The 12,694-nt window shown below is 54.6% G+C and overlaps 4 protein-coding genes across 4 annotated transcripts; 3 read left to right on the top strand and 1 right to left on the bottom strand.

Moving 5' to 3' along the window:
* Nucleotides 1-1,407: 1,407 nt before the first annotated feature.
* On the top strand, nt 1,408-3,557 carry C8Q71DRAFT_286751 (uncharacterized protein). The gene is made up of 4 exons (XM_047917546.1): nt 1,408-1,507; nt 1,566-2,626; nt 2,685-3,191; nt 3,266-3,557. The coding sequence occupies exons 2-4, from the start codon at nt 1,651-1,653 to the stop codon at nt 3,349-3,351; spliced, it is 1,569 nt and encodes a 522-aa protein (XP_047774924.1). The 5' UTR covers nt 1,408-1,507; nt 1,566-1,650; the 3' UTR covers nt 3,352-3,557.
* A 2,065-nt stretch (nt 3,558-5,622) lies between these two features.
* Nucleotides 5,623-6,292, top strand: C8Q71DRAFT_286637 (uncharacterized protein). The gene is made up of 3 exons (XM_047917544.1): nt 5,623-5,687; nt 5,744-5,861; nt 5,930-6,292. Exons 2-3 carry the CDS (start codon nt 5,773-5,775, stop codon nt 6,159-6,161), a joined length of 321 nt encoding a protein of 106 aa, XP_047774923.1. The 5' UTR covers nt 5,623-5,687; nt 5,744-5,772; the 3' UTR covers nt 6,162-6,292.
* A 1,603-nt stretch (nt 6,293-7,895) lies between these two features.
* C8Q71DRAFT_714809 (proline-specific peptidase) lies at nt 7,896-8,857 on the top strand (the record flags this gene model as incomplete). The annotated part of the gene is made up of 2 exons (XM_047920997.1): nt 7,896-8,545; nt 8,596-8,857. The coding sequence occupies 2 exons, from the start codon at nt 7,896-7,898 to the stop codon at nt 8,855-8,857; spliced, it is 912 nt and encodes a 303-aa protein (XP_047774922.1).
* A 118-nt stretch (nt 8,858-8,975) lies between these two features.
* Nucleotides 8,976-11,504, bottom strand: C8Q71DRAFT_286644 (uncharacterized protein). The gene is made up of 7 exons (XM_047917545.1): nt 11,468-11,504; nt 11,337-11,407; nt 11,180-11,274; nt 10,930-11,126; nt 9,758-10,857; nt 9,216-9,698; nt 8,976-9,162 (listed from the first exon to the last, which is right to left on the bottom strand). The coding sequence occupies exons 4-7, from the start codon at nt 11,106-11,108 to the stop codon at nt 9,095-9,097; spliced, it is 1,830 nt and encodes a 609-aa protein (XP_047774921.1). The 5' UTR covers nt 11,109-11,126; nt 11,180-11,274; nt 11,337-11,407; nt 11,468-11,504; the 3' UTR covers nt 8,976-9,094.
* Between the last annotated feature and the right edge of the window lie 1,190 nt (nt 11,505-12,694).

Below are 12,694 nucleotides of genomic sequence, written 5' to 3'. Positions count from 1 at the left end.
GAGCAGGATGAGACGCAGGTCGCGTGAGGTGTCAGGTTGGACGATGATGACGACACAAGGCACCCTAAGACTGGTATGGCGAGAAATACAAACAACGAACAACAACGGTCGAAAGGGGTAGCGTTCATTTCGACCTGCGAGAGCCTTGCTCTCCGAGCAAGGGATGCGCGTCCTGGACCTCAGCGCCGTCACCCGTGCCACCGCGGGCAAACCAGGTTTTTCGGGCTCCGAAAATGCTAATAACATCGGTCCTCCATGGGAACCTTTTCGGAGAGCTTGACTGACTCCGAAAATGCTCCTACATTTCTCACTGCGGACAAACCCCTTTGTTTGGCGTCGGATAAGTCTCAGATCATCGTTAGAATGAGTATATCATCTCGAAATCCGAGCATGAATTATTATCGGTGACCGAACATTGAAAGGCACGGCTCCTCATTGGCTGCCTTTCAATGTTCGGTCCAGGAAAATAGATAATACTCGGATTTCGAGATGATATACACGTTCTGACAATGTTCTGACGATGTAAGCGCTCCGTGCAACCTGCTTTGTCCGCAGTGTCTCATGTTCGTAGCATGTTCGCCGAAAACACGCATGTTCGGCCTCCGAACATGCTGAAATCGGCTGAAACGCATCATGTTCGCAGCATGTTCTGACAATATTCGGAGTCCGTAAAGGTTCCCAGGCGGGACCGATGTTCGTAGGGGTTTTCGGAGTTCGAACAAACTGGTTTGCCCGCGGTGTGCACTGCACGTCTCGCCGAGGAACCCGGCTTCTGTGCGGTTTGAGCTTCGTTCAATAACAAAAGGTAGACCACGAGGCGACGAGCTTATAACACAACGGCGCCTCGAGATTCTCCCATGAAGCGTATACAATACTGGCTGATACCCATCGATAAAGTGAGCCACGCCGTCTCTCAGCCCTGCTCCTCAACTCCGACTTTGGGCATTCCGTCTTCTCTTGTCTGAACGCTTGAACGTCGATCAGAGTGTGAGTGAAGGTTTCATTCAGCCTCCATGACATGCGCGGCTCGCGGAGCATCTCATTGATCATGTCCATGTCAGGATCGGCGCGTGAGGCTTGGGGCTGGCTCGCATCCACCCCGCGCACGCATCCGAAAGCTAACTGGGCAACTCACCTTCCATGTATGTTCTCTGCATGCACAGTCCACGGCCATCGACTGATGTGACTTCATCCCAAAGAGAGACGGAAATCCGGTCGTACGTTGCGAGAAAGCGCACGCTGAAGGGTTCACAGGGCGCGCCATTTGTCAAGTGCGTCTACTTATAGTTGGTATGGTTCTGCTGAATGACGGTACTATGACCCAGATGGATACCTCTGTAGCAGACAAGGGCGTACTGTTGGAGGACGATGCGCAAGTCCTTGGGGCAGCGGAAGCGGACGCCGACACATCGGAGTCCAACGAGCCAGAATCCAGGGCCGAGCAATATGCAGATGAAGAATTCGAGCGCGACATCAAAATTCGCTTTAAGCGACCCACATATACGAAGTATGAACACTATCAGCCTTGATCGTATGGCTTGTACTCACTTGCGCCGCGGTCATAGTGACGACTGTCCGCAGCTCCCGCATGAGCTGATCGAGCACATCTGCGAGTCCCTTTGGAACGACCCACTGGTGCTTGCTAGCTGCATGCACGTATGCTGCGCTTGGTATCACGCTGCACGCCGCGCGCTAGACAGGTCAAGCGAGCTCTTGTTGCGGAGCCGAGAAGACTTGCGCATCCACGCGGACAGGCTGGTCGCTACCCGGAAAACGGGTTATAACAGAAGATTCCGCCAGATGTTTGTCGATGACAATCCTCGCGAGCCGTTTGCACACGTCTGGCCGATACTCATACCTGGGAGTTATCTACAAGACTTACTTGAACTGAAGCTTAGCGGTATTGATTGGACGACTACCAACCCACATAATACCTTCGATATATGCCTGTCATTCTACTCCGGCATCACGATCTTGTCTATTACTCACTGCTCATTTCGCACCGGAAGGGAACTCCGCCGAATAACCAACGCACTAGGACGTCTTACATCGCTATCGCTTTCGAACATTACATTGCAGTACCCGGAACCTCTATCGTCTCACGTCTCTGCACGTTGCGAGCTACTTCACCGAATCTCATTGACAGCGCTGGATTCCCTGTCATCGAGCAATGACGTGCTAGGGCGAGGAGAGGCAGTTTCTAGGGCGGCACTGCGGCACACACTAGCTACGTATTCGTCCGTCTTTTCCCTTGGGGTGGACTTATCGTACTTCCCCTCGGTGTTGCATCTCCTGCGATATCTGGCCCACTTCCCCCGATTGGATTCTTTGCGGCTGTCTGGTGATGTCGACCCGGACGTAGAGATTGGACCCACAGATGCCGATTCACCGCACACGGAATATACACTTACCCGCCGACTGTCATCATTTGCTCTCCAGGAGGTAGCCGAAACACCTGCACTACAGCTGTTGCGACTGCTGTCCACCCCCGGTGCACGCAGTTCCCTGCACAACCTCACTCTTGGACTCCAATTCAGGCCATCCGCGGAACTCCTCCTGTATCTCACCCGTCTTCTGCACCTGTGTGGTCGAAGCCTGAAGCGATTTTGGTGGGAAGTCGATGGAGGTAACATGCTTCCGCTTTCGAGTCGTTCTTCAGTCATTCACTGCTGACCATGTTGTAGACTCACGGATCATCCCGCCACTCACGGCGAACGCGTCGCTCAAAGATCTCGTAATATCATTGAACCACGTTCCCCCGAGACTACGGACAATTCAAAATATATTCAAGACAGTGCTGTCCGACATCACAAGCACACGACTAGGATTGCTCTATCTAAACATCAATTTAGATGTACCCGAGCCGCTCCAAGCAGCGATCGAGGAGACGTTCGAGGGGGCGGATGCTTCGGATTCTATCTCCGCTTTCCACTCCATTCTCTCCCGCAGCGTCTTCGACGAGCTTCCCACCGTTGGCTATGAGACAGGCTATGAGACAGGCGTACACATCACCGTGTCGTGCAATACCGAAGATCTCCCATCAGATATTGAAGCTTTGAAGCCTGCTTTCATATCGGCGATCAAACCCCACGTACTCGCTCTCTTTTCGCCATGGTTGGATCGTGGAGTCTTGTGTCTCTGGCTCCGCCCAGACCCTCACGGCGAAGGACGGATCACTCGCGCACCCACCGGTGAGTATTGCAGTTCCGTCTTGCATGAAGGAGCACGACCAATTTGCCTGATGACTGACCGACCACCCCGACAGCTGAGAAGGCAGCACTGGATGACGCACTTGTCTCGGAAGATGTACCCAAGGAGGTCGGGGCGAACGGGAATGGAGAGTCGACATAGGACGAGGACGGGCAGAGTCAACCAGGAGGCGGAGGCGGGTGCGCAGGACCACGGTGTGATGGAGACATTTCATCTTTGATTCTGTTTGCACTCTTGATCTCGTCTTCCTCGGACGACGCTGGTGTCTCAAGAGAGCAAGTGGATCCATTCGGTTGGCTTTTGTGATTGCTTGAATTATTGGGGTTCCAAAGGCGGCGGAAGCATACACGAGTAGATGGCTCACAGATACCAAGTATTATCTTCATTGAACAGTCCCCACGTATGCCTGAAACGTGTATCGCACCTCGACAACGTTCGTCTCAGCGTTGCAGACGATCGTGAGTTGGTGAACATGTCATTTGATGTCCATTGACCTCTCGGCCGAGCCCTCGTCATAGCGAGTAGGTACGAAGGGTCGCTGGTCAACAGCGAATGACTGACATGCAGCGGCGCAGCAACCTCAGGACGTATGGTAGCAGCTGCAGTTGCCATCGGCGGGGAACGCGAGCCAAGGAGTGCCAAAGACAACACAGAGCTATGGCATGCATGTCCTTGAGGCTTGCGGCAGCCGTCCGCGCGGGAAGCTTGTAAGCGCGCATATACGTTGCCGTTGATGACTTGCACCTCTCAACGGGCCTCGGACGCAGACCTTCCTTCGCACCGTATCATGAGGCGGGCGGAGCAACCCGGGGACGGCTTCTGCGTTGCGCAATATCCAAGAGATCATCGTTGTGATCCCGATCAGGATTCAGGACAGACCTGGAAACCTCAGCACGGTGACGGCGAGCTGAAGGTGTGAGCCTAGTCGAGAATGGTGGCACCTGCTGGAATGATTCGAATGCCTTTCTGGGTAGGCCCTGCGCGTGACGGTAGTGCTGCGTGCGCAAGCCATTGAGCGAGCCGAGACGCGCGAGCAGGAAAGCGGGACTCACGTTCGCAACAGATGCGCGGTATGTGCCAGGGACCATGTGTATATTACGAGCGAAGATGTGGAACGTTCGTGAATCGACATCAACGACGCATGTATGCGAGAAAAAGGCCATCCGTGCGTGAGCGCCTTTGCGCGTGCATGAATCGAGTATTGTCGCGATTCTTAAAGCATGGCGTCAAAGGCGAGGATGATCAGGCAAGCATAGATGTGAAAGCTCACCTCTCGGAGAGGCCGGGTGAAGCGGCCACGCGGGACCTGACTATTGTAGCTCCCGAGCGGTTTCATGACTCGGAGTGGACAGACATGATGGGTCGGTCGCAGCATATATATGACGCGGTGGACTGGGAAAGCTATAACTGCGGGCACCCTCATCTAGAAATGCACGCACATACCTGGGGATAATGAATCGCTCTCCTGCCACACAGCGTGTAGCCCCATACGGCGCCGTGGCGCCTTTACGGGTTTGGGTCCATCGCCCGACCTAGCAGCGACTCTGGAGAGCATCGAGAATCCGAGGTAAAACATCACTTACTTAACTGTGCGACCACTCTAGGACAAAGCCTGCGTTATATTCTTCTGGATGTGGACCGCCTAGTGTAGATGCGAGGCTGGAGGAAGGGAACCCAGCCTGGTGCGCCCATTCGGGAGGTCGACAACGGAGGTTTCCATTTTCGTATGCGAGTGTTGCCTGCATGAGTTTCACCAGGGGTACAAGACGATGGGAAACGTATGAGCGGGACACGACACTGAAATAACCTAGGAGAGTCTGGGGACAGTCGGACAGAGACTCTCAGACGGATTCCTAGTGTTCGGACGAAACAGAACTGAGACGGGACGCTTCCGGTAGCGCGTGTGTGGAGGGGCTGAAGCTTGAAGGGGCGCAGCAATGAGTGAACCGATGCGCCGCTGAGGGGAACGAGGAGACGAGGAAGGAGGAGGAGGAGGAGAAGGAGGACGGCCTCGAAGGCGAGGCGGCTGCTCCAGGGCGCTCCCGTAGTTCTCGGAACCGTCTGTCGGCGCCTCGATCACGTGCACACCGGAGGAGGAGGAGGTCGTCAGAGGTCGTCAGTCTGCTGAATTCAGCTCGTTCTTGTTCTGGTACTTACGCGAAGCAAGTCTGCAACGCCGACAGCACTCTCGTCGGCGAACTCTCCTGTTTGTTTTTTCGTTTATCTCCGACGACAGCCAAAACGTTGGCGGGCGGACTGAAGTAGATCTCGCTCGTTCGCCGGACGGCGTCGGACTTCCTGGACATTGTCTTGTCCAAAACGCAGCGGAAGAAACCAGCAGTGAGTAGGCTGCGATGCTAAACGGAGGTGGTATTGACACAACGGCTTGGTAGGCCATCCACAATGTCAAGAACAGTCGGATATGCAACTTCGACGAGAAGCTGAGTGTGATCTTGGATGAGTTTCCTATGCTTGACGTACGCTTCGAAACCTCGCGCTTCTTTGGGTTGTACTGATATTCGAACATCATCAGGACCTCCATCCGTGTCTTGCATCCCTCATATGAACCTTCTATACGACAAGAACCACTTCAAGCTCGCCCTCGGACAGCTCCGAACAGCACGGCACCTCATCGACCAAGTCACAAAGAAGTACGTCCGTTTCCTCAAGTTCAGTGACAGCCTCTATTGATGCAAGCAGCTCAAGCGGACTGCACTAGGTCGTATGGCGACCATAATGCGCCTGCAGAAGGGTTATCCCACATACGTAGAGGAACTTGTCCGGCAGCATGTCTCCCGTCTTCCCGCAATCAACTCCACTGCACGCTCCTCATCTGCGGCTACCCGAATGTCGGGAAGTCGTCCTTCATCAACAATGTCACTCGCGCGGACGTCGACGTGCAGCCGTTTGCATTCACGGCCAAGTCGCTCTTCGTTGGTCATCTCGAGTAGCGGTACATGCTTTCGCAGGTGATCGACACGCCGAGGATCTTGGACCACCCGCTCTCGGACATGAACACGATCGAGACGCGGAGCTATCACCGTGCTTGCGTACCTGCAGAGCTGTGTGCTGTACTTCATGGACTCTGAGCGGGCACTGCGGCTACAGCGTCGAGGCGCAGTGCAAACATTTCCACACAATCAAGCCGCTCTTCGCGAACAAGGTGACGATGCGACAAGATCGACATGGCCCGCCTGGATGCACGCGCAGGTGTCATGCTACATGGGCGAGGGCGTGATGGAGCTGAAGAACAAGGCCTGTGATGCCTTTCTGGAGCAACGCGTGGACCTGAAGCTCAAGGGCAACAAGCTCTGACTTGATCCTCAACCGGCTGCAAGTCGCACAGCCGAAGACACGCGACGACGTCGTTCGCAAACCGTTCATTCCGGAGGCCGCGAAGAATCGGAAAACGTACGACAAGAACAACCCGGACAGGAGGCGGCTGGAGCGAGACATCGAGGTGAAGGAGGGCAGCGCGGACGTGTACAACATCGACCTGAAGAGTTTGTCACTGATCCTGCTGCCGAGTACTCTCACTAACTGCCATTTGTTGCAGAGGACTCCCTGCTTGCAGACCCGGAGTGGAAGATGGGCATCGTGCCGGAGATTGTGGATGGTAAGGACGTCGCCAAGTCGTCTACCCGGACGTCCTCGAGAATCTCGACGCCCTCGAGACTTCTAAATCGGTATAGAGTCTTGCATAAGGCTGGAATGACCTCAATTGGGGTTCTCATGCCCTCATGCCCCGCGGCGGACTCATACGCTGAAGACACTCTTCTAATATTCCTGAGTACAGCGCCGGCGCCCGCAGAGCCCATAAACCTAGAACCCGACGCGTCACATATGCAGCTCATCATTCCACACTCCGGCTTGTCTTCTACACGCATCGCAACATCTCTTGACATCATGAGGCTGACCGCTGAACACTATCTCTGTAAGCATGCTGCTCTGCCTCATCATACGTACTATTGACGGGCGGTGCAGAGAACCGTGCATGATCTCAGGAGCACATCTTAATCTGCATGGAGCAGGACTCCGTTGTGACCTTGTACGCCAAACTCCGAGCTCTCAGCCCCTCGTAGTGGAGGGATTGAGGACGTATTTGCGCCATGTGTTGACTTATCAAGACCCTGCAGCATGATCTAATCGAGAAGACGTCCTCAACAGAGGCAGTGTTCCTGATAGATGCAAATACCTCTCTGCCTTCCGGCTAGTGTGGACGGGTCTGACGATGGGTTTAGTTGGAACAGGAGTAGGCAGCGTCACCGGCCGCCGCGTACGCATGTCTCGTGAAGCACTGGTCGCATCGGATGGGATGGAGGAGGAGGAGGAGGAGGAGGAGGAGGGGGTCCATTTAGCCACCGGCCGATAGCGCACGCGCGTCTCGACTTCTTGACGGCGACAGCGCAGAACCTGCAGTAAGCGCAGGAGTTCGTTATCATTCATGTACTGATTCAACAGGATGTGCACACAATCAAGTCCTCGGAACACCCCTCCGGGTTATGCGGACACATATCACGACAATGGGCGAATCTGGTGAACGCTCTTTCACAGACTATAATTGATTCGCCTGCCGGAGGTGCAGAACCAGGCTCAGCTGCTCGGTAACCCCGTAAGTGATTGCAAACGTCTGCTACCGTAGGCTCACCTCCAGTGCGTCCTAGACTTACGTGCTGAAGAGACCGATGGGCGAGGCTTCTAGAGTCGTCGACTTCGCCGTAGGGTCCGAGACCTTTCAGACGTGGTACACAGTTTCGGGCGACCTAAAGTCGGGTATCCGTCCTCTCGTCCTCCTTCACGGAGGCCCCGGATTCTCGCATGAGTACATGCGTTGCCATGCGCCGCTCTTGGAGGCCAAAGGGATCCCCCTGATTCTATACGACCAGCTCTGCTGCGGTAATCCTACTCACCTCTGCGAGAAACCGACCGACTTCTGGACCGTCGCTCTGTTCGTTTCCGAGCTCGATAATCTGCTGGAAAAACTCGGTGTTCGCGAAAACTTCGACCTGCTAGGCCATTCGTGGGGCGGGATATTGGCACTTGCGTACGTGCTTGATCGTCAGCCCAGCGGGCTGAAGCACTTGGTACTGGTTGGCGCACCTCCCTCCATCTCCGTGTGGAACGCGGAGTGCCGTAAGTTGTTGGCTCAGCTGCCAAAAGACGTGCGGGAGACAATCGAGCGGTGCGAGCGCGAGGGAACAACGGATTCGAAGGAGTACAAAGAGGCGGAGCACCTCTTCTTCGTGCGTCACGCGCTCTCGCTAGATCCTCCTCCAATTGGCGTACAGCGCACTATGGCAGAGGTGGGAAAGGATGATACGGTATACCGGGCCCTGTAAGTCTTTACCGCGTTGTCGCTCCTCAGACCGCTCACAGCTTCTGCAGTTTTGGGTACTCGGAGTGGGACGTCAGGGGAAACCTGGGCAGCTGGGATGTCACCGATAGGTTGAAGGAAATCAAGCAGCCCACCCTTGTCATCAACGGTGCGCAGGATGAGACGACCGACGCGTGCGCCGCGCCGCTCTTCTGGGAGATACCGAATGGTAAATGGGTACAGTTCGCCAAGTCGACGCACATGGCATTCTATGAGGAACCAGGACGGTATCTCGAGGTCGTGAGCACGTTCTTGACAGCACATGTAGGATAAATGAAGATATACTACGTGTGATGGGGCATCTATTTACGAGCCTGAAACCTGGCAGCTCCCTGGACCCTCGCCGATATTCCTGGTCTCCATTTCGCATATCCGTAGACCCGCGCTTGCGTCCATGAATACCTGACCGTGGATTGTACGACCCAGTGCAGCTGTCCTGCATGACCAACGGCATTCGCCCGATCCCTTCACTCCAGCGTCCGTCGCTCTCATTCCCCCATGAGCTTCGTTCTACAGTCTCGCGCCTACGATTTTGCTTTCTTCGACGACCTCGCCTCCGTGATCGCTCGATGTGTCCTCTGGGGAGATATTGTAAATGCACGTTTGTGAAGTACGATGTCACGACACTTACCGGACGTAGGAACACTAGTGATAGTCTCCCAAGTGCCACTGTGAAAGTTTGAATGGAACATCAATATCACAATTGCGCGTTCCAACCACGGCGCAAACAGGGTAATGATGTACGCTTTGATCGTGGCTACCACGGCGGGATTGTCCTGTATGTTTCCGACGTCGAAATCGACCTCTACGCATCTGTTGTTAGTGCGCAGCGGAAGCCCGTTGAATATCTCGCGCGAGAGAATGGTGTGAAAGGCAGAGATGGACTCCGCAGGATCTACCACCGCGGCCGTCCGTCCATAATTCTGGGGAAGCACCTCGAGGTGAGCTAGAGTGAGGGCAATATACACGTGCTGCAGGTCCTCGCTGACGATGTCTGATAGCATGGCGGTGAGAGCACGGTGTATCTTCTGTGGCGATGGGGCAACGTCCTCAAGGATTATGCGCAAGCTTTGCAGAGACGTATTCCCTTTGAGTGATGGAGTAACCTCGACGTCTACAAATGTAAGCAGTTGGCAGTCAGACACATGTGCGTATTACACACGGGAAGCTGACCTGGGTCCACCGAGCATCCCCACACAAGATTCCTAAGCCGATGTCCGAGTGGATGGAGCACGCGGCTAGTACATGATAGAAGTGTGGCGGATGGCCGGCCTGTAAGATAGATATTAAATTCCTCCAGTTTGCTGCACGTATCAGGGGTACTGAGCAGCTGCAGAAGCTGCAGTGCGGATCGATCGGGGACGTCCATAAGGGTAAACGTTGACCATGAGTGTGTAGATGTGTTCTCCGTATACGCAGGGTTCGTCTCCTCGAATGTGACCATACTAGGGTTCGAGGTGAATTGGTACTGTGCTTTGAATGAGGTCAGGCAGCAGAAATGCGCTAGGCATTGCCGAAGAGCTGAGAGCGAAGTAAAGAATCGTAGGTCAAGGGCGAGGCGGGTAACAGTGGATGAGTTCGCGACTACCATACGCAGCAGAGCTTGACAACCGAGGGCCGTTGTTTCTTCGTAGTCCGAGGACACGTCGGACACGTCAAGATGTTCTGGTGTGGAACCGTGGAGAATAATAGACTCGAGCTTGAGTGAACGGGCTCGGAGAGTGATGTAGTCGGGGACCAACCTCTGTCTGAGGGGGTGCTGTAATGTTACGTTGCGGAGAAGCAGCGACGTAAGGTTGGGAAGGGCATTGATCACCCTGCGAAGATCCGGCAGACTGCGAAACCTGCAGTCGTACATCTGTAGGCTCGAGACACTGGTGTAAGAAGACAGGTAGATGAAGAAGCTATTGTGCGGTGGCTTGGTTGACCAGTCAAGGTCCTCGAGGGTTACGGAACGCAGTCCCGGCAGTATCCATCCACGAATGAACATAGGCCAAACGTGCGCGAACGGCTTGCTGGCATTGTCGTAGATCCCCAATTCCCGGAAGCGTTTGCGATATGGTGCATTACGATGGGATATGAGTGTATGCGCATAGTCTTGCAGGGCTTCTCGGGCTCGCCAGGTGATCGAATGTCGTCGCAGAACTCGCCGTGCAGCATGATACCAAGCGGGGCAGATGCGCGTGCAGCTAACCGCTAGCTGGACCGGTTCGTCCCAGAGGAATTCGCAGATACGCTCAATAAGCTCTTGTGGCAATCGTGGACCCGTATCGCTGAAAACACAAAGCCATAAATCACGTATCCATCCCGATCCTCCGAGAGAGGAGCAGCCTTGGGTCACGCACCTGGAGTATATGGGTTGCCTGAACAGAATCTCAATCGGCCAACGCCACTCGGATGCTGGGCCTGAGCCCTTCTCCTCTTCCCCGGACTCCTCGCCCGTCAGCTTGTCCGAGTCGGGGATGCTGTCCGGATCAGCAATTTGATCCCCTACGTGTTCGATGTTGTTCACTGGATCGTCCATCGAGCCGCCGTGATAGAACTAAATAGCAACTCATTCAATACGATCCAACCGCATTCGAAAGACGGGTATACCAAACGCAGTGCTTGGACAACCGTTCAACCGAGGTTTGTTGTTTCAATGTGTCACTTGTCGTGGGTTTGGCAGTGGACCGCTTGTTCGTCAGCCTCTGGCCCGGGTATGGCTATGTCAGACCTGTTCACATACTCGTTTATGCCGTACGCAGCCTACCTAGTCAGCTCGCAGTTCTCGTTCGGACAGGTAGCAAGACGAAGCTGATGCACGACCCGGATGTGTCCACGCTAGTTAAATTGACGATCAGTGTGTTGTCCGCGACGGATGGGAGACGTGGATAGACGTACCTCTAGGGTGACGGTAGCAACTCAAACACGCGGCCGGTCAGGTAGACTTGGTCGAGAAGAAGGTACCATTTTGATTGCGAGGCATGTCCATGCTATGCCGGTACCGAACGGCGCCATTGTACTGGCCTGGGATTACCTCATGTCGTGCTGCTGAGAAGCAGCTGTGCCGCATGCGTTTAGATTCGCGGTTACCCACATGTTATACCATATGTTAGTCTCGGAATCGCTACATATAGCGTTCGAGCTATTCCTCAAGGGCATACTGTGAGTACATCATGTACAGATGACGGCGCTTACGTACCTCATACCCATGAGATGTGGTCACATACTAATACACTGTTCTCAAGAAACAGTGCAGAGAGGGGCGGGCGGCACGAGAGCGCTCATAATCACATGGAGGGCCTGTCAAAGTGGTTGAAGGTTGTTGGTTGTATGAGAAGGCCAGTACGTAATTCCGCACCGTGTGTTTCCCGACAACACATAAACCACTTACAGTTACAAGGTAGTAGTTGCCCTCCCGTCATTGGTATCTCCTGCCACCTCCGACTTACTGATTGACGTGGTCAAGCACGCACAGTCCCGGGTCCAGAAAAGCCGAGCCCCCCTACGCCGTCGAGAAGAATTGTCATAGCACGCGACCAGACAGGTATCGTAGTGCTATGTAGCGGGTACGTGCCTCCGCCAAGCCGCTCAAGCACAAGAGTGACTCCTCACACTTACGTTGAAGATGTCTCCACCCGGACTTCGGTACACTCCTTGGTCCGCACATACACACCAGTGCCCCAGTACGTAGTCGTGACACTTGCGTGGATTGGATGGCTCCCACTGGCTGCTCTGCTCAGGGCAGTACCCAGAGCGACTCTAGGTCGACGTGTAGTCAGACATTCGAAAAGCGGACGCGCAGAGCGTTTAGCATTCAATGAGAATCTCAGTTGTGCATGTGAGCTGCGCACCTCGCATCGGTAGCGTTGCGAATGCTCGCGGGAGAGCGCAGCGTGGAAAACAGCGACAGGACCTGGGTCCGCCGTGCCCGCGTGCACATTGAATCACGCGTCAACGCTGGGCACCTGGGCTGAAGCAGAACGCGACGCGTATCGCGCACTGCTACAGCTGGGTGCCACTCATCTGCGAGAACAGCATTACGAGCATTGAGTAGAGCCATGTCGTGCAAAACGGCGCATTTACGGGAAGACATAGGGCGGGCACTGTAGCTTCCAACGTTAGCAT

This window comes from Rhodofomes roseus (assembly GCF_022264815.1).
Source record: "Rhodofomes roseus strain CIRM-BRFM 1785 chromosome Unknown C8Q71scaffold_24, whole genome shotgun sequence".
Lineage (NCBI taxonomy): Eukaryota > Fungi > Basidiomycota > Agaricomycetes > Polyporales > Fomitopsidaceae > Rhodofomes > Rhodofomes roseus.
The sequence above is the reverse complement of the archived record's forward strand: the minus strand, read 5'-3'. Positions and strand labels throughout refer to the sequence as shown.

What these genes read in the sequence shown, in the direction of transcription:
- C8Q71DRAFT_286751 (XM_047917546.1), top strand. Translation starts at nt 1,651, where the DNA reads ATGCACGTATGCTGCGCTTGGTATCACGCTGCACGCCGCGCGCTAGAC. An exon ending in TTGGTGGGAAGTCGATGGAG is followed by an intron (nt 2,627 to 2,684) that starts GTAACATGCTTC and finishes ACCATGTTGTAG; the next exon opens with ACTCACGGATCATCCCGCCA. An exon ending in GATCACTCGCGCACCCACCG is followed by an intron (nt 3,192 to 3,265) that starts GTGAGTATTGCA and finishes CCACCCCGACAG; the next exon opens with CTGAGAAGGCAGCACTGGAT.
- C8Q71DRAFT_286644 (XM_047917545.1), bottom strand. Translation starts at nt 11,108, where the DNA reads ATGGACGATCCAGTGAACAACATCGAACACGTAGGGGATCAAATTGCT. An exon ending in GGGATGCTCGGTGGACCCAG is followed by an intron (nt 9,699 to 9,757) that starts GTCAGCTTCCCG and finishes TTACATTTGTAG; the next exon opens with ACGTCGAGGTTACTCCATCA. An exon ending in CACTAGTGTTCCTACGTCCG is followed by an intron (nt 9,163 to 9,215) that starts GTAAGTGTCGTG and finishes ATATCTCCCCAG; the next exon opens with AGGACACATCGAGCGATCAC.
- C8Q71DRAFT_286637 (XM_047917544.1), top strand. Translation starts at nt 5,773, where the DNA reads ATGAACCTTCTATACGACAAGAACCACTTCAAGCTCGCCCTCGGACAG. An exon ending in ATCGACCAAGTCACAAAGAA is followed by an intron (nt 5,862 to 5,929) that starts GTACGTCCGTTT and finishes GGACTGCACTAG; the next exon opens with GTCGTATGGCGACCATAATG.